The sequence below is a fragment of the Rattus norvegicus genome, chromosome 3, assembly GCF_021556685.1.
Source record: "Rattus norvegicus strain SHRSP/BbbUtx chromosome 3, alternate assembly SHRSP_T2T, whole genome shotgun sequence".
In the NCBI taxonomy this organism is placed as follows: Eukaryota; Metazoa; Chordata; class Mammalia; order Rodentia; family Muridae; genus Rattus; species Rattus norvegicus.
The window spans coordinates 146,715,937-146,743,767 of NC_141536.1; the positions used below are offsets into that span (position 1 = coordinate 146,715,937).

General features: G+C 50.9%; 1 protein-coding gene across 2 annotated transcripts; it reads left to right on the plus strand.

Annotated features, from left to right (window-relative positions):
* Bpi (bactericidal/permeability-increasing protein) lies at window positions 1-26,645 on the plus strand. Of its 2 annotated transcripts, NM_001004079.2 has the most exon segments (15): window positions 41-362; window positions 3,094-3,208; window positions 3,398-3,526; window positions 4,402-4,560; window positions 5,406-5,469; window positions 9,330-9,393; window positions 10,486-10,577; window positions 13,541-13,717; window positions 14,650-14,709; window positions 16,274-16,441; window positions 17,405-17,472; window positions 18,448-18,490; window positions 22,643-22,706; window positions 23,378-23,454; window positions 26,226-26,559. In NM_001004079.2, coding segments are annotated over 15 exon segments (1,449 nt in total). In that variant the 5' UTR covers window positions 41-232; the 3' UTR covers window positions 26,265-26,559.
* Window positions 26,646-27,831: the final 1,186 nt, after the last annotated feature.

Here is a 27,831-nt window from a genome sequence, read left to right on the forward strand (position 1 = left end):
CACAGCACATGCGCACACGCCCGTGCTCGCACAGACCTCTAGGCTCCACTGGGGCAGCCCCTGGACTGGTCCCCAACGTTGATGGGGAACCGCAGCTGCCCTCCCCCTCCCGCCCCCACGGTTGCCTTCCTCCTTCCTCTTTCTACTACTGCCCTGCCCTTCCCCAGAAGGCTTTTTTATAGGTCTCAAGTTCCCATCCGAGGCCTTGAGGTTTGGGGCTGCCCTGGAGGACATGGCCTGGGGCCCTGACAACGTGCGGAAATGGTCAAGCCTGGCACTGCTGGCCATCGTGGGCACAGCTTTGACAGCGGCCACCGACCCTGGCTTCGTGGCCAGAATCTCCCAGAAGGGTCTGGACTTCGGTAATTGGATGCCTTTTTCCCTTCCTTCCTTTCCATGACTGGGCACTTAGGGTGCACAACCCTTTAAATAGGGTGCCTGGCAAATTTATAGATCTGCTGGGGATACCCTCCCTTTCCCCCTGTTTGACATTGAAAGAAACTAAGGCACAGTCTCATAGGGCTACGAAGTGTAAGAACTGGGACTGAACCACACTCTAGAAGATTCCAAGTGCCCCGGGACTCTGAGGATCCCCGTGGTCCCATCTCTCTACACGGTGTCTCGGCGCACAGTCTAAACCCTTTCTTTCCAAAGCCTGATGTCTGCCTTACCTGTTAGAGAATGTCAACCTGAGAGAGGGAGCCCCCTCCAGTGAGAGGTCCACACTCTGCAGACAGACTCTGGGGAAACTACCCCAGGCTATTTTCCAAGCCCAGGCAGGTAACAACTCCCCTCACCTCTTCGCTGCTGGGAGCTTCACAGATCCACCCACCGGCCCCGATTCTTCCATGGCAGGACTGGGTGGGACATACTACAACTGTCCACTTCTGCAGGAGAGCAGAGTCTCTCTTGTAAAAGCTATGGAAAGTGCGCACCTGCGTTTCAGCTCTGGTCCTCCCTCACTGAGGCCCTTCATGAGGCTGCTTAGTGCTGCCTCCCGGTGACAGAGAGAGGAACTGCAGAACTCAGGGCGATCCCAGCTCAAATCAGACCAGGTCCTCACACCCAGTTGTGCACAGGCCCCAGGGGATCTGCTCTCCTACCCCGGAACTCATGTTCCAGGCCATGCAGGACGTCGAAGGGATACTAACAGATTCCCCTAAGAACTTCGAGGAGGATATGGTTGTGTTTAAACCCAGAACTGGTGTGTGTGTGTACGTGTCACATGAGTGCGTGTGTGACTGACTGCTTGGGTGAGCAGAGGCTCAGCTCATGTCCCATGTGGCAACTGGAGTGAGTTTTTGGAAGTGCAGCAATCCTATTAACTTGTATGCTCACATCCAAAGCTGACCCTGAGGCCTGAGCTTGGGGAACAGGAAGCCTAGATCCCATCTGGCCTCTACCATGTGTCTGTCAGCCGTGAGCTCTTGAATGGGAGCACTAGGGGATGGGAGAGAATGGAAGGACGCCCTTCCCAAGATTGCTCGGTTTGAAGGAAGCAGTTCCGGTGGACAGGAAGACCCTTGTGCTTTTTATTGTTACTACTGCTGGTTATAACTACGTCTGGGCTGGTTCCTGGGAAACTGGAAGAAGTGTCAGCTCACTTCTCTTCTCCCTTTGGGGACATGGTTGCCTGTTAATTGGATCCTTGGTGCTGTTAGCCACATAATCACCAGGGTGGCAGAATTCTTGCCTCTGGGAGTTCATTTATAGACGCAAAACAAATAGTATGTGCCAGGCACCACAGTGAATACCAGAGACACACTAATACACAAACGCTGGCATTGCACCAACTTCCGGGTCCGTCTAGCAAGGGAGGGTGGCATCAATCAGAGTCAAGTGAATAGACACCTAATTGCAGAGAAGAACGTGCTCCAAAGGAGACACAGACGTGAAGAGGCTAAACGTCTGTGTCAGGGAAGCTTCCTGAAGACTAGAGATGGGACAGAGGAGACGTTGAACAGGTGGCTACAGGTGCAGAGCAGGAGCCACGTGTGCAAAGGTCCTGTGGACAGAGTCTGGCGGCTGTCAAGGTGTGCATCAGTGGGACTGCAGTCCCCAGGAGGGTGTGGAGAGAAATTCTTGTCCGGATGTTTGGGGGGGGGTGTTATATCTGAGCAGGATTTACAAACTACAGCCCACAGGTTCGGTGTGGCTTGCTGTACATTTCCGAATGACCTATGAGCCGGGAAGGTTTTGGGATGTGTGAGCGTACATTATAATGGGGGTTGTTGTACCTGGGAGCCAGGGGAAAGCTCAGGTGTTGTTCCTCAGGTACCATGCACAGTGTGTGTGTAGTGGGGGGGGAGAGGTGTGTCTGTGTGTCTCTGTGTGTGTGTGTGTGCACGCGCTCGTGCACATGTGCATGCGTGCAAACTTACCCATGGTTGTGCATGGGTGAGAGTGCTCCTATATCGTGTGAAAGCCAGAAATTGACATTGGGTTTCTTCCTTGATCATTCTCCATTTTACATTTTGAGGCCAATCTTCAAAATCCAAAGCTCAGTGATACAGGTTGTAGCCAGTCAACTTGCTCTGGGACCCCTGTCCTCATCTCCTGAGCACTGGGATTACAGACAAGTCACCCCACCCTCCAGTTTTATATGGCTTTTGGGGATCTGAACTCTGGTCCTTATCTTGGAGTTGCTAATACTTTAACTACTGAACCCTCTCCCCAGACATTCGGTTTGTTTTTTTAGATAGGGTCTTGCAGTATACTCTTATATCCAAGCTCCCCTGCCTCAGCGACTTCAGCACTGGGATTACCGGTGTATAATACACCCCTAAGGATGATCTTTGTGATGCAGATGGTTGAAAGAAATCAACCCGACTGTTCCAGTGTTCACAGAGCTGTGCTGGGACATGGTCCTTTCTGTGTCTTTATCTCAGTGATATCGGAGTGGCATACAGAATGGGGAGGAGTGGGCGAGCCTCCAGCTCGAGGTCCCCGCTGTCTGAAGACAGACCACCTCTGCAGCATCCCGATGTCATCTCTGAGGTCAGGCCCAAGGGTCTGGAGCTGCCAGCAGCCTTCAGCCCTAGCCCTGCTTGTGAGCTGAGTTCTGAGATTGCCTCTCTATGCTCTGTCCCGCAGTGTGCCAGGAGAGTATGGTTGAGTTGCAGAAGGAGCTCCTAGCCATCAGCATTCCTGACTTCTCTGGAGACTTTAAGATAAAGCACCTGGGAAAGGGTACCTATGAATTCTACAGGTGAGGCTCAAAACCTTTGTGGATAATCACCTCGATGAGGTGGAAGCTGCGGGTCCACAGTGAACCTAGGGCACTGGACCGACCAACCGACCAACCAAATGAATGGCTTGTCCAGGGCAGCATGTGGATGAAGGGCCTCCCTGAGCCCTCTTGGGCTCTGGGTGCTGACTGGAACTTTTTCCTCTGTAGCATGGCCGTGGAAGGATTTCATATTCCTGATCCCCAGATCAAGCTGCTACCCAGTGATGGCCTCCAGCTGTCCATCACCAGTGCCAGCATCAAGATAAGTGGAAGATGGAAATATAGGAAGAACATCCTGTGAGTCTCATGGGCAAGGGTTGCCAGATGGACTGGCAACACTTGGAGGCATCGGAGCCAGAGTGGTGGGAATGACACCTGTCACAACAGGGTTTCTGGGCTGGGAGGATTGTCCACTTAAAGAACTCTGCAAAACCCTGAATGGATAGCTGAGTTTCTTTATATCCCAGTGCAGGATGTGGCAAGGCTGAGTTGGTGTGTGTGGCTCAGAACAAAAAGCTAAGTGGGTCTTTTGGTTTCCTCGCTGTATTAGTCAGCTACTGCTGCTATGTAACAAACATCTCCATCTCGGTGGCTTGAAACAGTAACCATGATGCAGTGCCTGTATCTGCATATCAACTAGGTCCAGCTGAGAGGTGTGGCTCCTTCCTTAAGGCTCCATGTGCCACCCAGAGCCTATGCCTTAGGGATAGAAAAAAGTGCAAAAGGCAGAGCTGATCGTGCACATTCTTGTCCCCTGCCTTACATAAACTCACTTCCTTCCCACAGGGATGGTGATTAACTTCATTAATAGATTACTGGACCAGTAATTTCTTTAAAGTCATAACACCAAACACTCAGATTTTTAGTGACAAAACTGAGATGTACGCCCCATGTTCAGCTACTAGTACCAAGTCTGGACGAGAAAACAGAAGCTCAGAGAGGCTAAGAAACAGGAACAAAGCCACACAGCAAGGGCTCTGAGGGAGGCAGAGTAACTATCATGTGGAAACAGGTTGGGATGTCCAGTTAGAACCCTGACGCCCAGTGTTGTGAGGTTTGTTTGCACAGCTGCCTCTTTTCTCTGAAGCCCCTGTTCCCTGGAGTGGGGATCCCCCTGCTGACAGGGGAAGTACGAGGAGGAAAGGCTTCACTTTCCTCTGTCTCCCTTTCAGCAAAGCCAGCGGCAATTTTCAGCTGAGCATTCAGGGTGTCTCTATCATCGCTGACCTGATCCTGGGCAATGACCCCTCAGGTCGCATCACCATCACCTGTTCTACTTGCGACAGTCACATCAACAGCGTCCGCATCAAAGTCTCTGGCAGCATGCTGGGGTAGGTCTCCCGAGGCTGCAGTCCTGAGAGAATTCTGTCCCCACAAGTCCCCTTCCTCAGAAAATACAGCTGGAGACTTGCCTCCACACAGGTGTTTGCAGAGCCTTGGGTGTGGGACCTGGGAGACACGCTCTCCACCAGGACAGCAGGCACTGATGACACATACACTTGTGTCATGTGACACAGACACACACACCTTTGTCAGCCAGAGCCTTGCTGTGCAACCAGCATGGCCAGCATTTAATGCTCTTACACTATCTACCCGGGGTCCTCAGATAGAGGTCTCATGACCACCACCGAGTAGTCAAGGGCAGGGCTGTCTGACCCTAGACTCTCAGGAAGCCCAGCCCTGTTTCCTAAAGCACCTGGCACAGTGGGGGAAAGAAACATTAGTAATGTCATTACACCAGTGAAGGGCTCACCTAGGCCCATGAGGACTTAGGGAAGGTACAGAGTGCCCTGGACACTTGGAACTGGAGGACCTGGCCCAGTCTGGGGGCAGGAGGAAATGACATTTGAACTGAGATGAAAAGAATGCATGGGTAGAAGTTAGTGATGGGGTGTTTTGGACAAGGGGGACCACATGCACCAACCGTGGTGAGAGGAAGCAGAGGCATCTGGGAACAAGGCAGTCCAATGTGGCTGGTTTACAGAGAGGGAGGGCAGTGGAGGAGGCAGGTATGGGATGGGGCAGGCGTCTGCAGCTATTAAGAACGTAGTCTAGCAAGCAGGTTGCTGCAAACAGGGAGAAATGCCTAATGAACGCTACCCCACCAAGGCCTAACTGCCAGGGTTCCCAGGTACACCTGAAAGTCTCCTGTATGTCCCCACATGTCAACCTCCAGGTGGCTGATCCAACTGTTCCACAGGAAAATTGAGACTTCCTTGAAAAAGACCATTTACAAAAAGGTAGGAGGGCTGGGCATTAATGGTGGCAGGGCAGAGGCTTCAAGGACACACCTTGGCCTCCATCCCAACCCCTCGGCACCCACAGGGTATGGAAATCCACAGCTTCATCCCCACAGCCCAGCTCTGTGCATAGGGAAGGGCCACCCCTTGCCCAGAAAACCTTACTGTAACCACCAAGCAACCTGTGTGCACCTGCCTGCCCCAGCTCCTTCACAGGGAACAGCCAGCCTCCCTGCTGTTCCCTCCTAGCTGGCCTCCCCTCCCTGCCCCGCCTGGTGCTGCCCTAGAACACATGGCACCAGGAAGAGGCATCAAGAAGGGATCGCTGTGGAATGTGGAGCCCAGTGATGTGAGGGTGCAGAGAGCAGGGTATCCCCCACCCTCACAGTGTAATACTATTCTAAGGGCACACAGTACCTCAGGAGCAGCCAAAGTGCTCAGCCATCCCTGATACTCCTGTCAACCTGGGCCAAGGAGAGAAGTGGCATGGGGCCTCAGAGAAGGAGGCCCAGTTCCTCTTGGGACTTTATGGCTTTCTGTAACAGAAGCACATTCTAAGAGAAGCTTATCCACCTTTTCCTGCTTCCCTTCTTCCTCCTCACCCCCATCTCTCCCTTACCTCCTCCCTCTCTCCTCAGTCGGAAGCCCCAGGAAGGCTCTGGCCTGCAAACTAAGGCCCGGCAATAAGTGGACTTCATTTTTTTAATCCATTCAGCCAGTCTGCATCTTTTAATTGGAGAGTTAAGACCATTCACATCTGCGGTCAGTTTGCTTGCGTGCGTGCATACATGTCTGTGTGTCCGTGTCTGTGTGTGTGTCTGTCCGTGCGTGCATGCATTGCATGGGTGTATGTGTCTGTGTGTGTGTGTCTGTGTATATGTCTGTGTGTGTGCATGCATGTGTGTGTCTGTGTGTGTATATGTGTCTGTGTGTGTTTCTCTGTATGTGTCTGTGCATGTGCATGCATGCATGCATGTGTTTGTCTCTGTGTGTGTGTATACTGGGTATGTGTGTACTCACGTGTGTCAATGCACAGATACTTGTGTCCACTCTGTCCATGTGGAGGTCAGAAAACAACTCAGGTAACCGTCCCCACTTTCCACCTTGTTTAAGATGCGCAAGTCCCTTTGTCACTTGTCTGCAGTATATACCAAGCAAGGGGACACTTTTCTGTCTCCACCTTTTATCTCCATTGGAAACACTAGGGTTCCAGGTGGTTGTGCTACCAGCGTCACTGTAGGCCCTGGGATTCAAACTCAGCCCCTCACTCTTGAGTGGCAACTTTACCACTGAGTCCCACATTTAGGGGCTCATCCTCTGAGAGGTGATGCACACCAACTTTGTTTTCTTAAAGATTTTCTAGGTTACCGCGTTAACGCCCTAGTCTTTCCTTCTTCTCACTGGTTATTCTCCTAATGGGACGGACCCTTGCCCAAGCTCTGTACTGTCATGTGTCTCTACTATGTGTCGTGTGTGCCCACCCACCCACCCACACCCATGGAGGATTCGTCTAAACACCGTCTTCAGCGCTGGTTAGTGAGGAAGAGTGGCTTTAGTCTGTGGTCATTTAGGGGGTCTTTATTTCCCTTTTGGTGATAGCTTTTCCTGGTAGCCTGCAGACAGTTTATTGTTTTGGGACAGAGAAGGTACAGTCCCTTCATTTCTTTCCCCAGATCTGAGGGATTTCCTGCAATAATTCTATTTTAGTTGAGTAGGTTTCCCACCCTTGTTCTGTCTCCATTCCCTGGTCACCCATTGGTCTAGTTATCATGGCGCAGAGAGCTTGGATGTGTGGCCATAGCTCTTTTCCCCGGCCACTGTCTGTGTGTAGTAACCCCTCAATCTTGCCTTCAACTCCCAACATCCCTTTGTCCTCCTGGTCTAGTATCTTGGTGGGTGCATTAATTCTTTTACTCATTGCTGGTTCAAAACCTGACGAAGGTAGCAAGGGTGAATTTGGCTGTGGCTTGAAGGTGCAGCCATTATGGAAAAGCAGACAGGGCATGGAGAGAATGAGGTGTCTGGTACCACTACATCCAGTCAGGAAGCAGAGAGATGGATGCTGGGTTATTACATGCGTCTCCTTTTTATTCCATTGGGGAACCACCTCCCGGAATGATGTCACCCTATAAAGCCTTTCCTTCCTGCCATGAAGGCTAGATCTTGGGACCAACCCAGGGGATGAAACATAGTTTGAATGGGCCAGTGCTGTGTCACACGCATGCCAAGACACTGTTGTAAGAATTCCAGTGGCATCGCTTCTCGGCCTTTTGGCTAAGATCAAGTGAAGAATTCCAGTGGCAGCCTGCCTGACCTTAGGGTCATTAGCAATCCAGCTACACGGGCCCAAACACCAGGATCAGTCTGATGACCTGGATGGGTACTAAGTGGCTGACAAGCAGGTAGCCTACACAACTTGAATGTGAAGGGCAAAGGGGTCGTCCATGTCTTAGGAGGGATTGAATGAGATTTTGTCATCTCTTCAAAATAACACACAATTTAAAACTCGAAATTTTCTTATTTTCTAGAATTCCCTACTTCCGTAGTTTTGGATAATGGCTGATTGTAGGTAACCAAATTTTGCCAAAGGCAGAGGTTTGGTTTATCTAGGCTACTGCGATTGACCCGTTCCATGCCAAGGTGAAAAAATAAGGTTCTAGAGAAATGAAGAGACTTCCTCAGCAATAAAGTCGGCCAGTTCTTAGGTCAGTGTCTCTTCCTTGTAAGTGACGTCATGGGAAGCTGCCAGAAATGGCTTCTCCAGTCACAAGGCTAAGGTGAGGGTGCCTACCAACATCTGAGACTAGAGGTTGCCCCACTGTCAAGAACACAGAGAAGGGAAGGCTAGCCATGTCCCAACCTGTGTTTGTTCACTGCTTCTCTCCTTGAAGGATCTGAGACAACAAAAAGCTAAGTAGTTAGTTAATTAATTGATTAATTAAAGATAAAACAAAATAACTAACAACAACAGTGAACACCGCACTACAACACAGATCACACAAATACCCATTAGGGAAGTTTTATGTGCAGGAAAGACACAGAATGCAAGTGTGCAGGCAGTGTAGTCCTGTGCAACAGTTATTGTTTCAGAGCTTCCTGGTGGCCAAAGGGAAAAAGGAAACTTGATTAGCTGCATGATCTTTAAGAAGACACCAAAGGAAGGGAAAGTGAGTGCTCTGGTTTTGATTTGTATCCACAGAGTTCACGTGCTTGACACTTAATCTGCAAATTAATCTGTTAATGGTGTTTAAAGAAAGGTACAACCTTATGGGAGGCAATCAGGATCAAATGAGACCCCATGATGCATTGCTGCTTGGTAGAAAGAGACAGAGGAACCCAAGTTTTGCCGTGGTCCTCCCTCTGTCATGTTACAAGGCAGCAAGAAGTCTCCTCTTGACACCAAGCAGATGCCAGCCCCTTGTTCTTAGGATGTGTAAAGAACCATGCACTAAATAAACCCGTGTTCTCTGTAAATTACTTGGTCTCTGGTATTTTGCTATAGCCACAGAGAAAAGACGGAAACAGCCTGTCTTGACTCTCAGTTGTTGATGGCACTTTAAAAAAAAAGAGACCCTGGGTTCGGTCCCCAGCCCCGAAAAAAAGAACCAAAAAAAAAAAAAAAAAGAGAATTATTTATTTTATATAGATAAGTACACTGTCACTCTTTTCAGACACACCAGAAGAGGGCATCTGACCACTTTACAGATGGTTGTTGGTGAGCTGCCATGTGGTTGCTGGGGATTGAACTCAGAAATTCTGGAAGAGCAGTCAGTGCTCTTAACCGCCGAGCCATCTCCCCAACCCCTATGGATGGCGCTTTTTCACTTCCAAAGCTCACTGACATCTTTGGTTGCCCCTAGATCTGCAAGATCGTGAGAAACTCCGTGTCCGCCAAGCTTCAGCCTTATGTGAAGACTCTTCCAGGTGAGGGCTGGGAGTGGGTGGAAGATAGGAGGGTATCGGGATTGGGAGAGAGGCAGAGTGGATGTGTCAGGACTGAGCCTGCTGAGGAGAGGAGAGCAGGCTGCATTCTACCATAGCCGGTACTGGGCTAGTTCCTTGTATGTCCAGAAGTAAAATAGAAAGTAACTGCAGAAGGTAGAAGGCAAGCACCAGACAGCCTGGCACCCCTGTACACCAGCACCCTGGGACCCTACACCCTAGTTTCCCTACACCCCGGCTCTCTGAGGTCTGTAAACCATAGTCTGAGATGAGAGGCTGCTCACTCACTTCTCTCTAGACCTCAGTCTTCACACCCTGCAAAAGGGGCGTTATCTCTATAGGCAGCAAATGGCTAAGAACAGCGGCCGATGCTGGCAGGCATCCTCCTGTCCCAGGAACTCAGGATGCCCCAGCCCCCTCACTTCACTCTTGGAGACTTTAAGGCTCAGAGAGGGACAGACACGTGTTGGAGGTTCTAGATCCACCCAGAAGAATCTGGATCCCAGGGCAGGGTTAAAATGTTATTCTGTGACAGTTTCATGCATGTGTACGATATTAATCATGTCCACCGTTTATAAACGGACCGTCCCCTTTTGGACTCCATCCCTGCTGGATCCACAGTGCATGCTCTGACATGAGGTCAAAAACCAGCCTCTCCCCAACCCTCCAGGATTTCCTTTAGCAGCCCAGGCTAGCCTCAAACTCTTAGCAATCTGGCTGGTTTCTCAAAGCAATCCTCTTGCCTCTGCCCCCCATATAATGGGACTGCAAGCATGTTGCCCCTCAGTGAGCCATTGTTATCTGTGTGAGTGTGTGTGTGTGTGTGTGTGTGTGTGTGTGTGTGTGTGTGTGTGTGTGTTAGCGCATGCATGGGGCTAAGGACTGAACCCAGGGTCTGGCATTGGCTCACTAGGTGCTCCAACCCAATCTCCATCTCCAAACTTCACATCTTTTAAGGGAATCTCAGGGGCTCCCTGGAGCAGTAATGGAGAATGACCATAGTTCCCCCTTGCCGCCCGCCATGCAGGCTACTGCCACCGGAACCAGCTCACAGTCCATCTTTTCTATGTCTAGTGGTAGCCAAAGTGGATGATATAACCTCGATTGACTACAGTCTGCTGGCTCCTCCGATGACCACGGACAAGTTCCTGGAGGGGCAGCTAAGGGTGAGTCTTCCACAGAGACTCGTGTTTGCGCACATGCGCACTCTGCAACCCTGGAAACGGACTTCTGCTTGTTTTACCCCACTCCCCACTCCCTTGTATCCCCACCCCAGCGCTTGCCCACTGCCCAGGGCCTTTGCACTGGCTCTCTCCTCTGCCCAGGCTCCTCTACAGCAGATATGGGCACAGATCTCCCTGCTTCCTTCCAGTTCGGGCTCAACTAGGGACATCTTCCCAGGAACGTTGTCCCCAGGCACTCTTGCTGAAATAGCCCCTCACTGTGCCTCCAGCACTGCTTTTATCTCGGCAGAACTAATTACCCAACACACACTGTGATGAGGCGGGGCAGGGCTGCTCTGTTCACCACTGTATATACAGCATCTATAGCGCTCAGGAAATTTGTTGGAAGGAAGAAAGGAAGGAAGGAAGGAAGGAAGGAAGGAAGGAAGGAAGGAAGGGAGGGAGGGAGAAAGGGAGAAAGGGAGAAAGGGAGAAAGGGAGAAAGGAAGAAAGGAAGAAAGGAAGAAAGGAAGAAAAGAAAGGTTGACAAAGCAACAGAAGGAGATCATGACGTTGCCAGTCAGTGGTCCCCAGTCTTCCTGATGCTGCGACCCTTTAAAGCAGTTCCTTAAATTGTAGCGACCCCCCCATCATAAAATTACCATGTTGTTACTTCATAACTGTAATTTTTCTACTGTTATGAATTATAATGCAAATATCTGACATACGACCTCTGTGGGGGTCCCAATCCCCCTGCTGAGGACCACTGGCTAAACTCATACCACCTAGAAAGAAACACCATCAAGACGGAGGCAGATCCCCAATCCTTCTCCACAGCCATGCAACATGCACAGAGAGAGCAAGGGTGGGGAGTGGACACAAAGAGCAGCAGAGACAGCATGGGCGCATGCAGAGGCATAGAAACAGATCCACACAGCACTGCCCACGCAGCCCAGATGCAAATGCACACCCTGCACACACCGCACACACCGCACACACCGCACACACCGCACACACCGCACACACCGCACACACTGCACACACTGCACATACTGCACACACCGCACACACCGCACACACTGCACACACGTGCCTCACGGTCCCATCGTGAACACCACTTTCCACCACTGAGCCAGAAGGACACACTGTGGACAAGCCACTCACAAAACATCTCCTAAGACCTTTCACTGGTGGCTCTGTCCTTCAGTAAACAACCAGAGGAAGGCCCATGAAGTCCCCTGCTTGGGACAGGTGTACTCTTTCTGGAGGTCCCATGCAGCAAACCAGAGCTGCAGTCGGTACTGATCCAGGACTGTTTTGCCCACCGTGTGGCATGCCACTTGCTAAAACGCAAGAGCTATTTACATGATGGGTACGTGTGCTCATGAAGCCTAGGTCTCTAGTCCACCCTAAGGACAAACTTGCAGGCGTTTATGGGCTGGGACCTGGGGAGAGGTGATGGGAGGCTAGCCAGGGACAGATGGAGGATAGAAAAACAGTGAACTCGGGGCAGGCAGAACCGTGTGGTCATCCAGGAAGAAAGAGCAGGCAGCTCCCTCATAGGGATCATCCTGACAGCTCTCTGTCCACCATGACTACCCTCCAGAGGTGCTGGACAAGACTGAATTCCCCCTCATCCACATATACACAAGCAGAGCACATACCTACACATACACATAGACACACATACATGCACAAACACTGCACACACACACATATACCCAAACACATGTGCATGTGCACATGCATGCGCACACACATAGTCCACATACATGTGCATACATAAGGCATACATACATATTGCACACATGTACACACTTGTGTAAATAGACACATTCACCTGTGCCTGCATAGAAACATATACTCAATCACACTGGAGGCCTATCTGGGCTTGGCTGATGAGCTGTTTCACATGGTGGACTGGTGCTGTCCTGACTGTGTTGCTCTATAAGGATGTGGATTGAAGATTGTTGCCACTGTCTTAAAGAACCGCATGGTCCACTGAGTGATACAAATCTTGAATGCCAACATTCAGGGGGCAGAGGCAGGAGTTTCCTTTGTGGGTTCAGTTTGGGCTATACATCAAGTTTTAGGCCAACCAAGGCTACACAAAGACGAGAGAGAGAGGGTAGGGGGAAGAAGAGAGGAAAGGAGGAAAGGAGGAAAGGAGGAGGGAGGGAAAAAGAGGGAGAGAGAGAGAAAACAGGAAGGAAGGGACAGATGGACAGAGGGAAGATAGGGAAGTAGGAAAGAAGGAAAAGAAAGGAATTATGAGTAATGTGGGCATTAACTGTAAAGGACAGCTGATTCTGAGGCTCAGAGAACGGTCTGGGCTGCAGTGGTACATGCCTCCCTGCATGTCTGACACCAAAGGTCCAGAGTCTGCACTGCCCTCCCGCTCGCACATGACACTGCACAGACTGTATGTAACACTGGTCTTTCTGTGCACATTTCAGACTTTTCTACGCTCTTTAAATTTTACCTAAGTGGTATCCTACCATATGCAGCTATAATTTGCTTCTCTGAGTTCGACACTGTTTTTCTTCCTAACAAACCATCTGCTTTCATTGCACGTTGTCAAATCGCATTTTAGAGACATAGGGAGCATGTGTCTTCCCTGTAGCATGTAAAGCTTACCGAAACACACACGATTCAGCCTTCCGAATTCTGCCAATGGGACAGAGGGGGCAACTGTTGTTTTGATGGATGCTGAGCTGACTGGCAAGAGGGAGGTGGAGTGGTACAGTGGGGAGGAGGTGCCGGATTGGCGTCTCTGCCTCAGCCACTTACTGGCTGTATGACCTCCTCGTGTCCAAGGATTCTAGAAAGCACACCCAGGTGCCCCACCCCTCCCACTACCGCAAGGGCAGTTCCTGCTCACGTCTAACTGGTTCTTTCCCATCTTTTACTGAACTCACCTGCAATCCGAGAAGGGCATCTAAACTCGCTCTGTTCTTTCCATCCAGGGGGAGTTTTTCTGGCGGGGACACCACGGCCCATTTCCCGCTGTCCCACCAGTAATGAATATTTTGCCCAACAATAACTACATGGTATGCATGGGCATCTCTGACTACTTCTTCAACACTGCGGAGTTTGCGTACCAAGAGTCTGAAACCTTGAAAATAACCCTGAGGGACCAATTGGTGAGTGTGGCTGACTGTGAACACAGAACAAGGACTCCGAGTCCAGCAGACCTTAGTGGGAGGTTTGGTTCACAGGGGTGGAGTCCAAGGTGCCACGAGGGTCAGGAGTCACAGAGCCTCGAGTTCAAGTGCTGGCCCCACTTGCATTGTCAACTGAGGGCCTGGGCCTAGGTTACTTATACATCCTTGTCCCTCAGACTCATCTGTAGGTCACCACACTCATGTCCTCCCCAAAGGCCATTGTGAATATTAATGAGGAAGCAGGGCTCTCAGTACTTAGCAGTCACGCCGCCACCACATGTCATTCCCACCCCTGACTCGGCATCACCTATCCCAAGCAACCATCAATCTCATTGGCCACATGTTCATGACTGGACTCACTCTGAACCTCAGTTTCCCCTTCTATACATGATGAAGCTTCTCTACAACCTAGGAGGTACAGCCATCCCAACCTGGTCCCCGACACCCTGGGTTCCTCCTACAGCACTCATCAGAACCAGCAGGCATAGAAAGGAATGCTGAATGCCCACTACCCACTACGGAAGCAAGCACAGACCAACCACCTAGCAGGCTCAGGCTGCTTACTCAGAGCCAGACCCGACCTGCAGCTGGTGTTCCTCAGGAGTCAGAGGCGGCAGGGGTGGGGCATCACAGGACTGGAAGGAGTGAGTTTGTTAGGCTGCTGTCATTGGACAGTTTAACATGGAGCTAGGCTAACTGAAGCAGAACATCCTGTGATTGGTCGGGCAGCAGACGGCAGTCACGGGCCACATCTATCCTTCCTGGCCTATTGCTAGTCAGGTAGTTCTGGGTGGCATTGCCACAGGGTTCTAGTGTGCACTGATGTCCATAGTCTTGCCCATGGCCTGGCATGTACCTCTTCTTCTCAGCTTGTAACAATCTCCCAATGTCCTTTTCTCTCCTCACTGCAGTTAGCAAAGGATGCCAGATACCACCTGAACACTGACTTCCTTAAGACCTTCCTGCCCGAGGTAGGAGACTTGTCTCCTCACTCGGCTCACTAGAGTGCTGGGGAGGACTGGACCATCGTAATGGGATAAGAACCCCCTTCAGGCCTACAGGAAGCAGAGTGGAGATGGCTCAGGATAGCCCAGCGCAGACATAGTCCAGGTGCCCCATTGTATTAGTTAGGGTTTGACTGCTGTGAACAGACACCATGACCAAGTCTTGTAAAGGATGACATTTAATTGGGGCTGGCTTACAGGTTCAGGGGTTCAGTCCATTATCATTAAGGCAGGAGCCTGGCAGGCATGGTGCAGGAGGAGCTGAGAGTTCTACATCTTCATCTGAAGGCTGCTAGCAGAATACTGACTCCCAGGCAGCTAGGGTGAAAGTCTTAAAGCCAACACCCACGGTGACACACCTACTCCAACAGGGCCACACCCTATAATAGTGCCACTCCTTAGGCCGATCATATACAAACCATGACACCCATCAATGCCCTGAAGATGAGGCTAGGCCAGCTGGGGACCAACAAAAGAGACTACCTACTTGTTATCTCTTACCTCCATCTCTGTGTCCTTTGCCACACGCTCGCGCGCGCGCGCGCGCGCGCGCGCACCCCCACACACACAGTGCTCCCCTCCCCCTAGCGCCCTCCCCATCTCTGCCTCCCCTCCCCTCTCTGCCGCCTCCCCCGCTCCCCGCCTCCCCTTTCCCCTATGCTTCCTTCATGTTCTTCTGCTTCCTGCTTCTCTCAGCCCCGTAAAGATGAGAAAGTTCCACTCAGGTGCACAAGGCCCTTAAACAAACAAACCATGCAGGCAGCCTGTGATGGTGGCAGAATAGACAAGGTGAACAGGTAGGTAGATTCCTTTTGAAGGCTGAATGGCTTAAGCCAGAGATTTCTTTGTGGACTGGAAGACCAAGATTGGGCTTCTGGGAGAACAAACAGTCTGACAGCCACTAGCAGAAGGAGAGGGAGAGGGGAGTGTCGGCAAGACAGTTCTATCAGCTCAGAGTCCCGCACTCATGGCCTCGTACAGCCTAGTGTCCATGGAGGCCCGTTTCTAAGCGGAGTCACATCTCTGCAGTGTGAATTACAGCAGAGGGGCACACACACTTCATAGAAACTTCTATCAGGAGGTGGTGGCCGGGGCGGGTATGACTGGTAGAAATGTCCAAGTTCTCTTGAGCACCCCCCCCCCCGGGAAGGCTTGCAGAGAGAAGGCTCTCCTTAGCTCTCCTCAAAGCCCACACTGTCCCGTGGCGAAGTGACAGCTGAGCTGATGTCTGAAGGAAACTTAGCAGCCTGCCTGGGGAAGAACAGGAACAAGCACCCGAGGAAGGGAAACAGACAGTGGGAGGGGCTTCCATGGGAAAGGGCGGTATATGAGGAGAGCAGAAGCAACGTGTCCCTGGGGCGGGGGGTGGGGGTGGGGGGTGGGGCGGGGGGGGGGCGGGCACCAGAGGCAAGTCGACGGGCCAGCAGGTCCAGACTGACACTGGTCTGTATGCTGCTGGGTCATGATGGGTCTTACAAACCTTTCACTAAGAAAGACCTCTTCTGTCCCTTGTCCCCACTGGGAACTGCAGGTGGCCAAGAAGTTCCCCAGCATGGGGTTGCAGCTACTGATCTCAGCGCCCTTGTTTGCACACCTGAACATACAGCCCTCAGGCCTTTCGCTCAGTCCTAACCTGGAGACCCGGGCCTTCGTGGTCCTCCCCAACTCCTCCTTGATCCCTCTCTTCCTGCTTGGCATGGTAAGAAGGGTGGGGACCCAGATTCAAACCCAGATACCATGACTCTATAGCTTGAGTCTAGAGACACCAACTCACCTGCGTGCAAACACACACACATACACACACACACACACACACACACACACACATTATTTACATGTGGCTAAGGCATGCCTTCATTTCATTTGTTCAGCAATTCATTCCTTCATGGCATAAAATAGTTTCCAGCTGCCCATCTGTGTAAGTTAGATAGCACCAGTATGCTGTCCATCCATCCACCATCCATCCATCCATCCATCCATCCATCCATCCATCCATCCATCTACTCACCCATTTGTCCAATTGTTAATTAAGTCAATCACTCATTCTTATGGGAAATAAGCTATACGTTTTCTGGCCCCTACCCCCCATTACTTATTCAATTATTCACGCATTTGTTTGCTTAAACTTTAATTTTTTTTTCAAATTTTCATTCCACTGTTGATTCATTGGTTGGACCACCCTATTGCTACAGAAATGGTTGGTGGCCCCTGCATGTGTCCAGCATCTCCCCTAGCAGGAGACACTAGAGGCCCGTAGACCACCTACATGGGTCTACACCCTCCTAGAAGGGGGCACTAGAGATCTGTGGCTGATCTGCCCCGTTTTAAGCTGAAGCCCACTTTGCTGATGAAATGGGTTCTGGTTTTGCTTACCTAAGGCCATCTGTAGGCCGTAAACTGAAGTGGGACTTCCCTTCCTTAGGCTTGGAGTGAAGCAGTGAGTAGCCATTGTAAGCAAAGGTCAGCCTGGACTCTGGTCTCCTCCCCACCCCAGGCTGACAGTCCAGGACTTAGAACCACAAGGCCAAAGCCAGATTCCTGCTTCCTGGGCTCTGTGGCTGTAACCCAGAGGTATGGCCACACTGCTAGGCCTCTGAGAAGCTGACCCCTGACCCTCCCCACCTGGAAGTCAGGCCAGTTCCTTGGATCACTTGCTTTGCAGAAAACAAATGCCTCTCTGGAAGTGAATGCTATGAAAAACAGGCTTATTGGCGAGATGAAGCTAGGCAGGTAAGAAGGCCTGTGGGGACAAGAGGAGATGGGTGCCCATCTGTTTCTGGGTCCAAAGGAGAATAGTGGCCACCACATATAGTCAGCACCCAGTCCTGGCCTTGGTCCGCCTGACCAAGCCTCAGAGTGTGTGCTGTGGGCACACCCTGCCCATTTGCTCAAAGCCAGGGAGAAGTGGGGTGTGGGTGGGGCACAGAGAGAATAAGAAACACTGATAGGAAGAATGGGATGATAGAAAACTAAAAACCATGGTCTCTGCTGTGTGTCAGAGATGGGGATGGGACTCCACAGAGCAGGGATGGGGGCGGGGCTACCAACTTGATGGACAGATGGCAACAACTTTTCAGACTTTGAAGAACATGAGAGATTTGACTGGAGTCCTACTTTGCCAGCTACTTACTGTGTGGCCTTGGGTAGATGGTTTAACCTCTCTGAGGGTATTTCTCACTTGTGAGATGAGAGCCTCCTGGAGGTTTACAGGAACAGAGCATCCACCCCAGCACTCCCTCTTGCTCTCAAATCATTAAATGACATCCTGGCCACCAGGGAGTGAACTCTGGGATCAGGTGGCCTACAAACCTGAGGCCCAAGCGCCCCAGGAAAGTCCTTGGGAACCTGAGTCACTCCATCTCTTGGCTTTGCTGTCCCCTGGATTGTCTGCATTCCCTGCAAGCTGTCCCAGCATGCAGTGTCCCGTGTGGCAGGAGAATGACACTCACTGTATCTGTAGACACCTTGGGGACAGCTCCCACTGGACAACACGTTTTCCTGTCAGCACAGAACAGAGAGGTGGACTGTGCTTAGCGCTTAGGGTGTGGTCAGCAGCACTAACAATGCCGAGGACCTGTGACTGTCCCCAAGAGAGAGCCAGAGTCATGCTGAGAAAGCATACTGGGTTAGAGGCCTGGGTAGTGTCCATGGGTGGGTTCTCGGCCACTCGGGCCTCTGGATGACCTCATCTTCCCTCCCCGGCAGGCTGTTGCTGGAACTGAAGCAATCCAACTTTGGCTCCTTTAAGGTGAGTCCCAAGCCCTGCTGAGGAAGCTACTGGCTCTTCGGCAAGCAGCCTGCTTTGTGAGCAGCCTCAGGCCAGGCTTGTCCCCTCTCTACTCAGTCTTTCATCACCCGAGCTTGTGTCCTGGGAGTCCAGTGGGACAAAAAGCACACAAAAGAACCGCTCAGTGTGACTATCGAGTGGACAGATCAATCACGTTACTGAGCACCCATCCTAGGTATTAGACGATGAGTGCATTAGTCCCAGCCATTGAAAAGCAGAGGCAGGCAGATCTCTGTGAGTTCAGGACCAGCCTTGTCTACAGAGTAAATTCTAGGTCAGCCAGGGCTACTGCCTAATAAGACCATGTCTCAAAGAAAGAGGCTGCTGGTGGTGGGGGTGGTGGTAGTGGTGGGAAAGATCAGGGCAGGCCACTCTGAGGATGTGATACTTTGCCAGTCAGAGTAAGCCAGCACCAGTGGGGAATAATAGGGGCATAGGCCCTGAGACAGGAATATCTTGGCATGTGTACAGAATGAAACCCTATATGTGTATGAAACCAGGGTGGCTGCTGTGTATTGAGTAGAGGTCATAGAAGCTATGGCTGGTAACCAGGGCTGGGATCCTCTAGGGCCATGTAGGGAGACTGGAGGAGAGAAGGGAGGAGGGAGGAGGGAGGAGGGAAGGGAGAGGGAGAAGGGAGAAGGGAGTTGAGGGTCAGTAAACAGCCTCAGTGAGTCTGTTCTTACAGGGAACAAGAAGCTATGGTTTATGCTGCTTTTAGGGGCCTGTGAAACTGGCCCAAGAGTGTGGCCAAGGGATGTGAGGGGTGTGAGGAAGCAGAGGAAAGAGTGGGCCGGAGATCAGTATAGAGGAGGGTTAGGCAGAACTGAGGCAGGATGTTTGTGAGAAGGCACTGTGGTGGCAACCAGGTTGTAGCTGAGTGACTGAATGACCCAGAAGAGGTCTGGCCGCTTGGCTACTCTAGTGTTCTCCATCCTCCCCCAACCCTCTTCCCCCAGCCCTGCCCACAGAGTCATCCATGCTGCAGAAGGCCAGCTTCAACACCCTCTGAACTCTTTAAATTCTTTGAGGGCCATCGAGAAGGAAAGAGAAAAAAGAAATACAAATACACACACATACACACACACACACACACACACACACACACACACACTGAAGCAAGCAAGGCAAGCTCCAACAATTTCACACATACACATACACACAATACATACATACATACATATATATATATATACATACATTCGTGCATATTCACACACTGGGTAGCTGGAGCACAGCTCCAATCACTTTACATACATACATACATACATACATGCATATTCACACACTGGGTAGCTGGAGTACAACTCTAATCACTTTACATACATATATACATACATACATACATTTGTGCATATTCACACATTGGGTAGCTGGAGCACAGCTCCAATCACTTTACATACATACACACACATGTATTTTGATGGATGGAGCAAAGCTCTAACAAGCCAGCTCAGACCATTTTACATACACATGTACACATACACACATTTGGCGGATGGGGCAGACTTCAAGAGCAGGCTCAAACAACTTCATTTTTTTTCCCTCTTAGCCTTTTTATACCATCTAAGACAAAGTTCTCTAGGTAAGAAGACGATGACCTCATCTACAAGTTGCATGTTCTCTAAAAACAATTACCATAAAAACATCCTCCAAAACCAGATGAAAATCATTACACGAAAGGAAATTACAATAAGATTATTGATTATGTATTCTTCTTTTGAAACTCGGGCCTAACTAAACATTTCCCATCTATCTTTCTCTCCACGAGTCATCATATCCCCAAAGCAATAATTCTTTTGTCATTGACTAGCAACGTTTAAGGAAGCCAGTCTATGGTAGCGAGTTCTTTCCTAGGCTTAGCGGATGACAATTAGTATTTACGGAGAAACAGATCATCATCTATCTTACTTCTCACTTTTCAGTCTTGTTCGTTGTCTAGTCATCCATTCTCTATTCTTGCACTCCCAATAGACTCCTTTACTCTGTATTCATAACCCTGTCTTTTCTTGACACACACTGAAACCTATGGCCGCCTCCCTAAGACCCAGGAACTCAGACTCAACCCAGAATGCAATGTTTTCTTTGATCATTAACTTGTCCCAAGCCTGTTTTTCTCCTACAAGTACAATTATGTGCTGTAACGCATGAAAGCTCACCGTTATTTATTTCTGGCAAAAACAACTTAAAAAAAAACCTCCTTAAACTTTCTATTAGCTACCTCAATTTCCTACCCTGATTAAATCAAATCAGGAATTCTGTAAAATCATTAGTCCATCCAAACAATATTATTTTGTGAAAGTTCACCTTCATGCTGATCTGCAGGAAAATTGCCCCAATAGAGTGGGCTTGTCTCCCAAGAGGCAATCACACCAGACTGTAGGCAGTGAGGGTCTCCTCACGCCGTCACACATGGCCAGACATATGATAAAACTTGAGAAGGCACAGCAGTAGTAAGGAGCGACCCAGAGATGAAGCCCCCGGGCTGAGCCTTTCTGATGCACATCCATCAAAGCTATGTAAAACAGCGGACAGTCTCCAGGAAGCTCACTTGCCCACGGCAGTTCCTCCTGCATGGCATAAAGCACCTCCACGCAGTGCTCATGTATCCGCCCGAGGCTGGTGCTCCTAGAGCATCCGGCAGAACGCTGCTTCCCACTGTCTTGCATCGGTGGACATGCCTCAAGTTGCCCACTGAGGGCCTTGGAGCCGCCAGCTCCAGAGTCACATGGTCCTGGCCCGCCATCCCTAAATCTCCTGGGAATCCATCTGGGATAGCAGCAGCAAACAGAAAACCTGCCCGCCCCTCCTGGGGATCCCCCCAGGCTCCCCTGCCCCAGGCTGGCTTGGGCTGGTAACTAACTTCTGCTCCAGCAGAAAATGAAAATGGGTTTTCCCAGACACAGAGCTAGGAGAGCATCAGACTGAGCCGCCTGGGCAGCAGAGACTGCAGCCCTGGGGTAGCAAGCCTGATTACTCCAGAAAGAAACGCATACACATTTGCAAGCTCTAAGTGTCACCGCTCCAGGCAGGCATCCTAACGTGGGTCCCAGTCATTTTCAATTTTTATTTTTTATTACTGTCAAAACAGCCCATATGTGGCATTGAGCGCCGGGAACCTGCACTTTTGCAAACCCAAGAAGTGAAATTTATCTGTATTCCTGCCATTCAGTTCATAGTTTAGAATATATCCTTCCTGGCTTTTCATTATGCCTCTTTAATTAAAATTCAGAATTCCTTGGTTCCTGGAGCCTCCTTTTCCTGCCTGACACATCCATCCCACCCCCGTGCTGATGGTTACATTTCTACAATATCATGTCTAATGACTGCCTTCTGTTTCTTGATCTCAAAGTCGGGCCACTTGCCCCAAGTGAGTCCCCTGCTATAGGACTCAGTAGTTCTCTTAACTTACTGTTTGTGTTAAGTGTGTCTGTGGGAGACGCGCTTCTCAAGTTTTGCTTTTGTCCCATGTTATCCTCCCCCACTCCCAACCCCCCCCCATCCCTCAGGATGAATGCATGAGGCTTGTTACTGCCCCCAAAGAAAGGCTTGCCTGCCTGCCTGCCTGCCTGCCTGCCTGCCTTCCTTCCTTCCTTCCTTCCTTCCTTCCTTCCTTCCTTCCTTCCCTTCCCTTCCCTTCTCTTCCCTCCCTTCCTCCCTCTTTCCCTCCCTCCCTTCCTCTTCCTTTGCTTTTTGTTTTTTGAGGCAAGGACTTACTATTGTAACCTGAACCTGGAATTCACTATGTAAACCAGCCTAGCCTTGAACTCAAGAGATCCACCTTCCGCCTGTCCAAGCCTCCAGAGTGCTGGGATTAAAGGCATATGTCACCACACCTGGCTTTTGTTTTCATTTTGTTTTGTTGAGCCAGGGCTCACAGTCTTTCAGTAGTCTGTGTTGGTCTAAACCTCATGATCCTCCTGCCTCAGCACCTCAATCACTGGCATATACCACGTCCTGCACATCTGCAAGGCTTTTGTTGGCCACTGGGGAAAAGCCCTGAAACACCCCCCCCACCCCGTTTCATACTCTCCTGAGCTCCCTAGATGACCTGTGTTCCTGTGACCTTGTCAGCTGCTCCCTTTCCCACCACTGCCACCTTTCCATCTGCAGGTGGAGTTACTGGAGGATGTCATAAACTACCTCATGTCCACAATGGTGCTGCCCAAGATCAACGGTAAGAAGCTTTGGAGAAAGAAATGGTTTTTCAATCCCAGGTCAGAAATGTGGGGCTGCCTGCCTGCAGGTCCCTGGCCAGGGTTGTGAGGGCAGAGGACAGGCCTCTAGGACAAAAGGACTCACATGCTCTGGGCTCTGACTCTGCTGCCCCCATCCGACAGCAGCCTGTGAGGTGGGAGCTGTTGAATGTGACTCTTTCAAGGTGGTGGAAACTAGCATCTGCCCCTAACTGGGGTTCGCACCAGCAGCTCTGAGACTGACCCACCCAAGTTTATCTTCGCGGGAAAGATGGGTCTCTGAGGAGGAGTTCCTCAGGGATGACCCCAACCAACCCAGGTTACTACACTATCCTCTGACCTTACCTGCCTCCATCCCACCTGAGTTCATGGAGTTGCTGGCCCCAGCTACTGCCCTTTCGCAGCTTCATGTGCATCGTAGCGGGGCTCCCCAAGCACCACAGGTCCGTGCTCCGTCTATGTAGCTCCTGGTTTCACTCAGGAGTGGTCTAGACCAGCAGCGTGTACCCTCAGAAGGAGAGAGGCCCACAGGGGTGCTGCATGTAGCCTTGGGAGGGGGATGATGGAGGACAAGGAGGCAGGGCACAGACATCAGGGTAGACTTCCTTCCCAGCCCCTTTTTCACTCCCCATTCTGTTGTCTCACACCACAGAGAAGCTGCGTCGAGGCTTTCCTCTCCCTTTGCCTGCCGGGATTCAGCTCATCAACTCGATTCTTTACTCCTCCCAGGTGAGTGTTGGGGTAGAAATCTCGGCTCCCGTCCCAACAAACCACACCAAACCAACATGGTTCCGCAGGGAGAGGTTTAATGAGAGAAGAAAGGTAGAAGAAGAGAGTAAATAAAGGCCAGCCATGAGCACGTGAACAGAAGTTGGGAGGGGAATGGGGAGAGAAGGGACAAAGGGGAAGAGGAGAAGAGGAGAAGAGCGAGAGAGCAAAGAGAGGAGCAAAGAGAATGAGGAGGGGGCAAGCAGCCCCCTTTATAGTCAGGCTTGCCTGGCTGTTGCCAGGTAACTATGGGGTGGAGTATACCTGGCTGTTGCCAGGTAACTGTGGGGTGGAGCATACCTGGCTGTTGCTAGGTAACTGTGGGGGTGGAGCTTAGACAGAATGCCAACAGTGAGTCCTTGAGGTCTCTGGTCACCAAGCATCCCATAAGAATAGCAAGTGCTGCCAAGCCTCTTCCTCACCACACTCTGCATGGAGATCTGCCTATTCTCACAACATCCCTAGGACACAGAGGAGCTGAGGTTCAGAAAACCCGCCCGGCATCAAGTGAGGTCCACAGTCTAAGCCAGGCTGCTCGCTTTTTACACCATCATGGCTTGTTCCAGTAAACACGGACTCGCCAAGTTCACATACGGTTCCTTTTAGGTGCCTGTGTTTAAGTGCCTAATGGTCGAGTCGTTTACAAAGCAGCTGTACTGAAGGAGAAGGCGGAAGGAAAGAGGAGAGGCTTGGTCTGATGTGAAGCGGGGGTCTTGTTCATCCATAGCTAAGGGGTATCTTTGTCACCCACACCTGCAGATAGCCCAAAAGCTTCCAGGGGAAGATGGGACTCTTCTTGCTATTATACGCTTATATGCTATAAGATGGGCCTCGTCTTGGGTGGAAATGACTTTCGTAGTCTGCAAGGGAGGTTGGGAAGTGTAGTCTCTCAGCGGGAAACTATCACCTGGTGCATGGTGTATGCCACAGATGCACCAAGCATCTTTCCGAACATGTCCTACAGGTGTGTGACACCCTGTGGTTTGCACATGCCTTCCTCTGAGCTTCCGGGCTCCCGGGGCTCCCGAGTGTTTCACTCTCCCTCTTGTTCTGTCCCCTCCCCATCCCTGCACAGCAGCAAGCCCCGCCTCCCCCCCCCCCCATATTACTGCTATTCTTGGTGACTCTCAACAACTCTTCAAAGCTCAGCGGATATCTCTGTGCCACCCAGCTTTCCAGCTTTGGAACCAGCCTGTGCTGTGCATGCTGGGGCCTCTCCCTTCCTCAGTGTCTGTGCCCCAAGTCCCTTCATCCATTCATATCACGAGAAGCCCATAACTCCACGGTGAAAGCCTTGTCCCGTGCTGAGTTCCCACCTCTGTTGACAGCTTGCCTTTCTGACATATGGCACTTAAGAGAAAGGTCCTTGTCATCAAGTTTCTTGCTCTAATGCAGTGGTTCTCAACCTGTGGGCCATGCAACTCCTTTGGAAGTCTAACAACCCTTTTACAGAGGCCCCAAATCAGATATGTCGCACGTCAGATATCTATATCATGATTCACAATGGTAGCAAAATTACAGTTATGCCGTAGCCACAAAAATAATGTTATGGTTTGGGATCACCACTAATGTGTTTATAAAAAGATAAAGAGAGGGGGGATATGTTCTATGGAAGTGTGATGAGGTATGGGGAAGGGGGTGCCCCCGACGGCCCATGCTGAGTCATCCCTTCCTCCTGAGGGGCCAGCCAGGCACAGGAAGTATAGAACAGAGTTTATTCTAGAAATGGGGAGGAGAGTCAAGTTCAGGGCATGAGAAGGGGAGTCAAGAGGGTGGTAGAGGCAGAGAAAGGCAGAGGGAGGGAGGGAGGGAGGGAGAGAGAGAGAGAGAGAGAGAGAGAGAGAGAGAGAGAGGAGTAGAGAAGTAGAGAATTGAGGCCAGCCATGAGCACATGGAGAGAGAAGGGGGAAGGGAATGGGGAGGAGGGAAGGGAAAGCAAGAACAAGAGCAAGAGAACAAGAGAGAACAAGAGATCGAGGAGGGGGCGAGCAGCCCCTTTTACAGTGAGTCGGACATACCTGGCTGTTGCCAGGTAACTGTGGGGTGGAGCGTAGACAGAATGCTAACAACCACAACATCAAAACTGCATTAAAGGGTTGCAGCATTAGGAAGGCTGAGAACCACTACTCTAATGCCTGGTGTCAATCAACCTCAGTTCTGTAGACAGGGGGCTGCTGAAGATGAGGCTAGGAAACAGGTGATGTAGATCAGAGAAATCTGCCCCCAGCCTCCCAGAATCTCTGTTCTTAGCTTTTATCAAGGTCATCCTTTAAAAAAAAATCCCACCCAACCCCACCCCATCCCCCCGGCAAAATTTAATTTCTTCACTTAGAAGCAGAGTGGAGGGCACTCCGGGTAGGGAGTAATTTTTCAGCCTTGATTGGAACCAGGCTTTTTGAGCTGCTGCAAGGCAGAGATGACACACAGAGGCCCCCAAGGTGGGCCCACTCGGGAAGCTGATGACAGGTTCTCCGGGTGTCATTGTAGCCAGCCCACTGCTGACACCCTACGGTCCCAGTGCTTCCTGCCTTTCTCAAGCAGGCCTTGCCTTAACAGCATCTTAGCCAAGCCTCTGAGTTTCCTTTTTAAAAAATGGCCAAAGGTGACCTGTTTTCATCCATCGCTCGCCACCTTCTATATTGAGACAGAGTTCCCCAGACAGGTTCCCTTCTTTAAAAATCCAACCAAGTAGCAAAGGTGCATTTCGGCTAATGGTGCCCGTTTCTCCCCAGAATTTCCTGTTGCTTGAGGCGGATTTACACCGGACCTGAGATCACCTCAGACCCTGAGCCAGGAAGCTCTGCAGCTGCTTCCAAGGGGCCATCACACTCACCGGCTGTCCTGCTCAAGAATCCTTTAGTCTTTGACCCTGACCTGCAGCCCCTGCTTGCTTCCCCGTGCTCAGCTCTAGAAATAACCCAAGCCACTGGAAGTTGAGCACCGGAAAGCGAGAGGTCTGTGTACCGGGGCTCCGGGCCTCTTTCAGAGCAGCCCCTCCAGCACCGGCATTTCTGCGGCAGCTGTGACATTATTTTGGACTTTACAAAAACACCCCTTTTCTCCCCACTGTAGATTCTGTGTGCTGGTGTGGCTTTTCGTCCATTCCTTAATACACTCACCGGCTGTAGCCAGCGCGGCCTGCAGCACGTGCACTCTTGAGTCCTGAACACCTACATTAGCGCAAAGCCCCGCTGTTCCAACTTTCCTTGGAGGGGTGGAAGGGATGAGCTGGGCTGTCTAGGATCCTGCAGTTTTGAGAGGTGATGGGTTACTGTACCAGTACATCCTATTGTAGTCCTGTGGCTAATGCAGATACTGTTGCTCCTCACTACCACGTGGTGGCGCTGTTGAACACCTGACCCCAAAAAGCGGATGGTCCCTGTCATTGTGCCTCAGCAAGAAACAGGCCAGGGTATGAAGCTCTAACTTAGTGTAATTAGCACACCTCAAGATCTCCAGGCCCTGGTGTGGGAGACATCAGTTCCAAGCTCTCCGAGGCTGATGTTGGATCCCATTGAGGGCTTTGGGAGATTTCCTTCCTCAAGACGTCTTGTGGGACTGCCCAAGACTGTGAGATGCATTTTGCCTGGATCAAGTAGCCAGGAGGCCTCTCTGGGCTGGGTACCTTTGGTCTGAAGATCTCACCCAGGCCTTAGTGCACTCGTCTCCCTCATTCTGAGAGTCGTTTAGGTCTTTCAGATTGTGTCACGGCCAATCACAAGCTCACCTATGTACAGCAAAGCTGGGGCTCCTACGCTTGTTCCCTCAGCCCATGAGCCTTCGCTTCCATCCAGATGTCAGCGCTGTCTTTTTTTTTTTTTTAAAGATTTATTTATTTATTTTTATATGAGCATTACAGATGGTTGTGAGCCACCATGTGGTTGCTGGGATTTGAACTCAGGACCTCTGGAAGAGCAGTCAGTGCTCTTAACCACTGAGCCATCTCTCCAGTCCAGCGCTGTCTTTATAAGGTAGACTTTCTGCACTCGGTTGCCTAGGTCACACAGATTAAAAAGGCACCAAGGCTTAGGAAACAAAACTCCTTCTCATTTCTCAGTCAGGAGAGCGCGCCTGTTTCTATTTGCTGGCAGCTAGTGAAAGACCCGGCTAGGACCAGAGGGCATCCAGAGGGGCTAAAAAGGAAGAGAGTAACGGGAGCACAGTGAGAGATGAGGCTGGTCTGCTCTCAAAAGCTATGGGAAGCCCTTGGAGGGTTTTGAGCACAAGAAGGACACTTCCGGGGCTGCAGAGACGAGTTACCTCAGCCACTGAGAACGCTCGCTGCTCTTGCAGAGAACCAGAGTTCAGTTCCCATGAGGCAGCTGTGGCTGCCGGTGA

Coding starts and splice junctions, on each gene's coding strand:
- Bpi (XM_087651113.1), top strand. CDS start 233: ATGGCCTGGGGCCCTGACAACGTGCGGAAATGGTCAAGCCTGGCACTG. Junction 363..3,093: donor CCAGAAGGGTCTGGACTTCG/GTAATTGGATGC, acceptor TCTGTCCCGCAG/TGTGCCAGGAGAGTATGGTT. Junction 14,710..16,273: donor TTAAGACCTTCCTGCCCGAG/GTAGGAGACTTG, acceptor TGGGAACTGCAG/GTGGCCAAGAAGTTCCCCAG.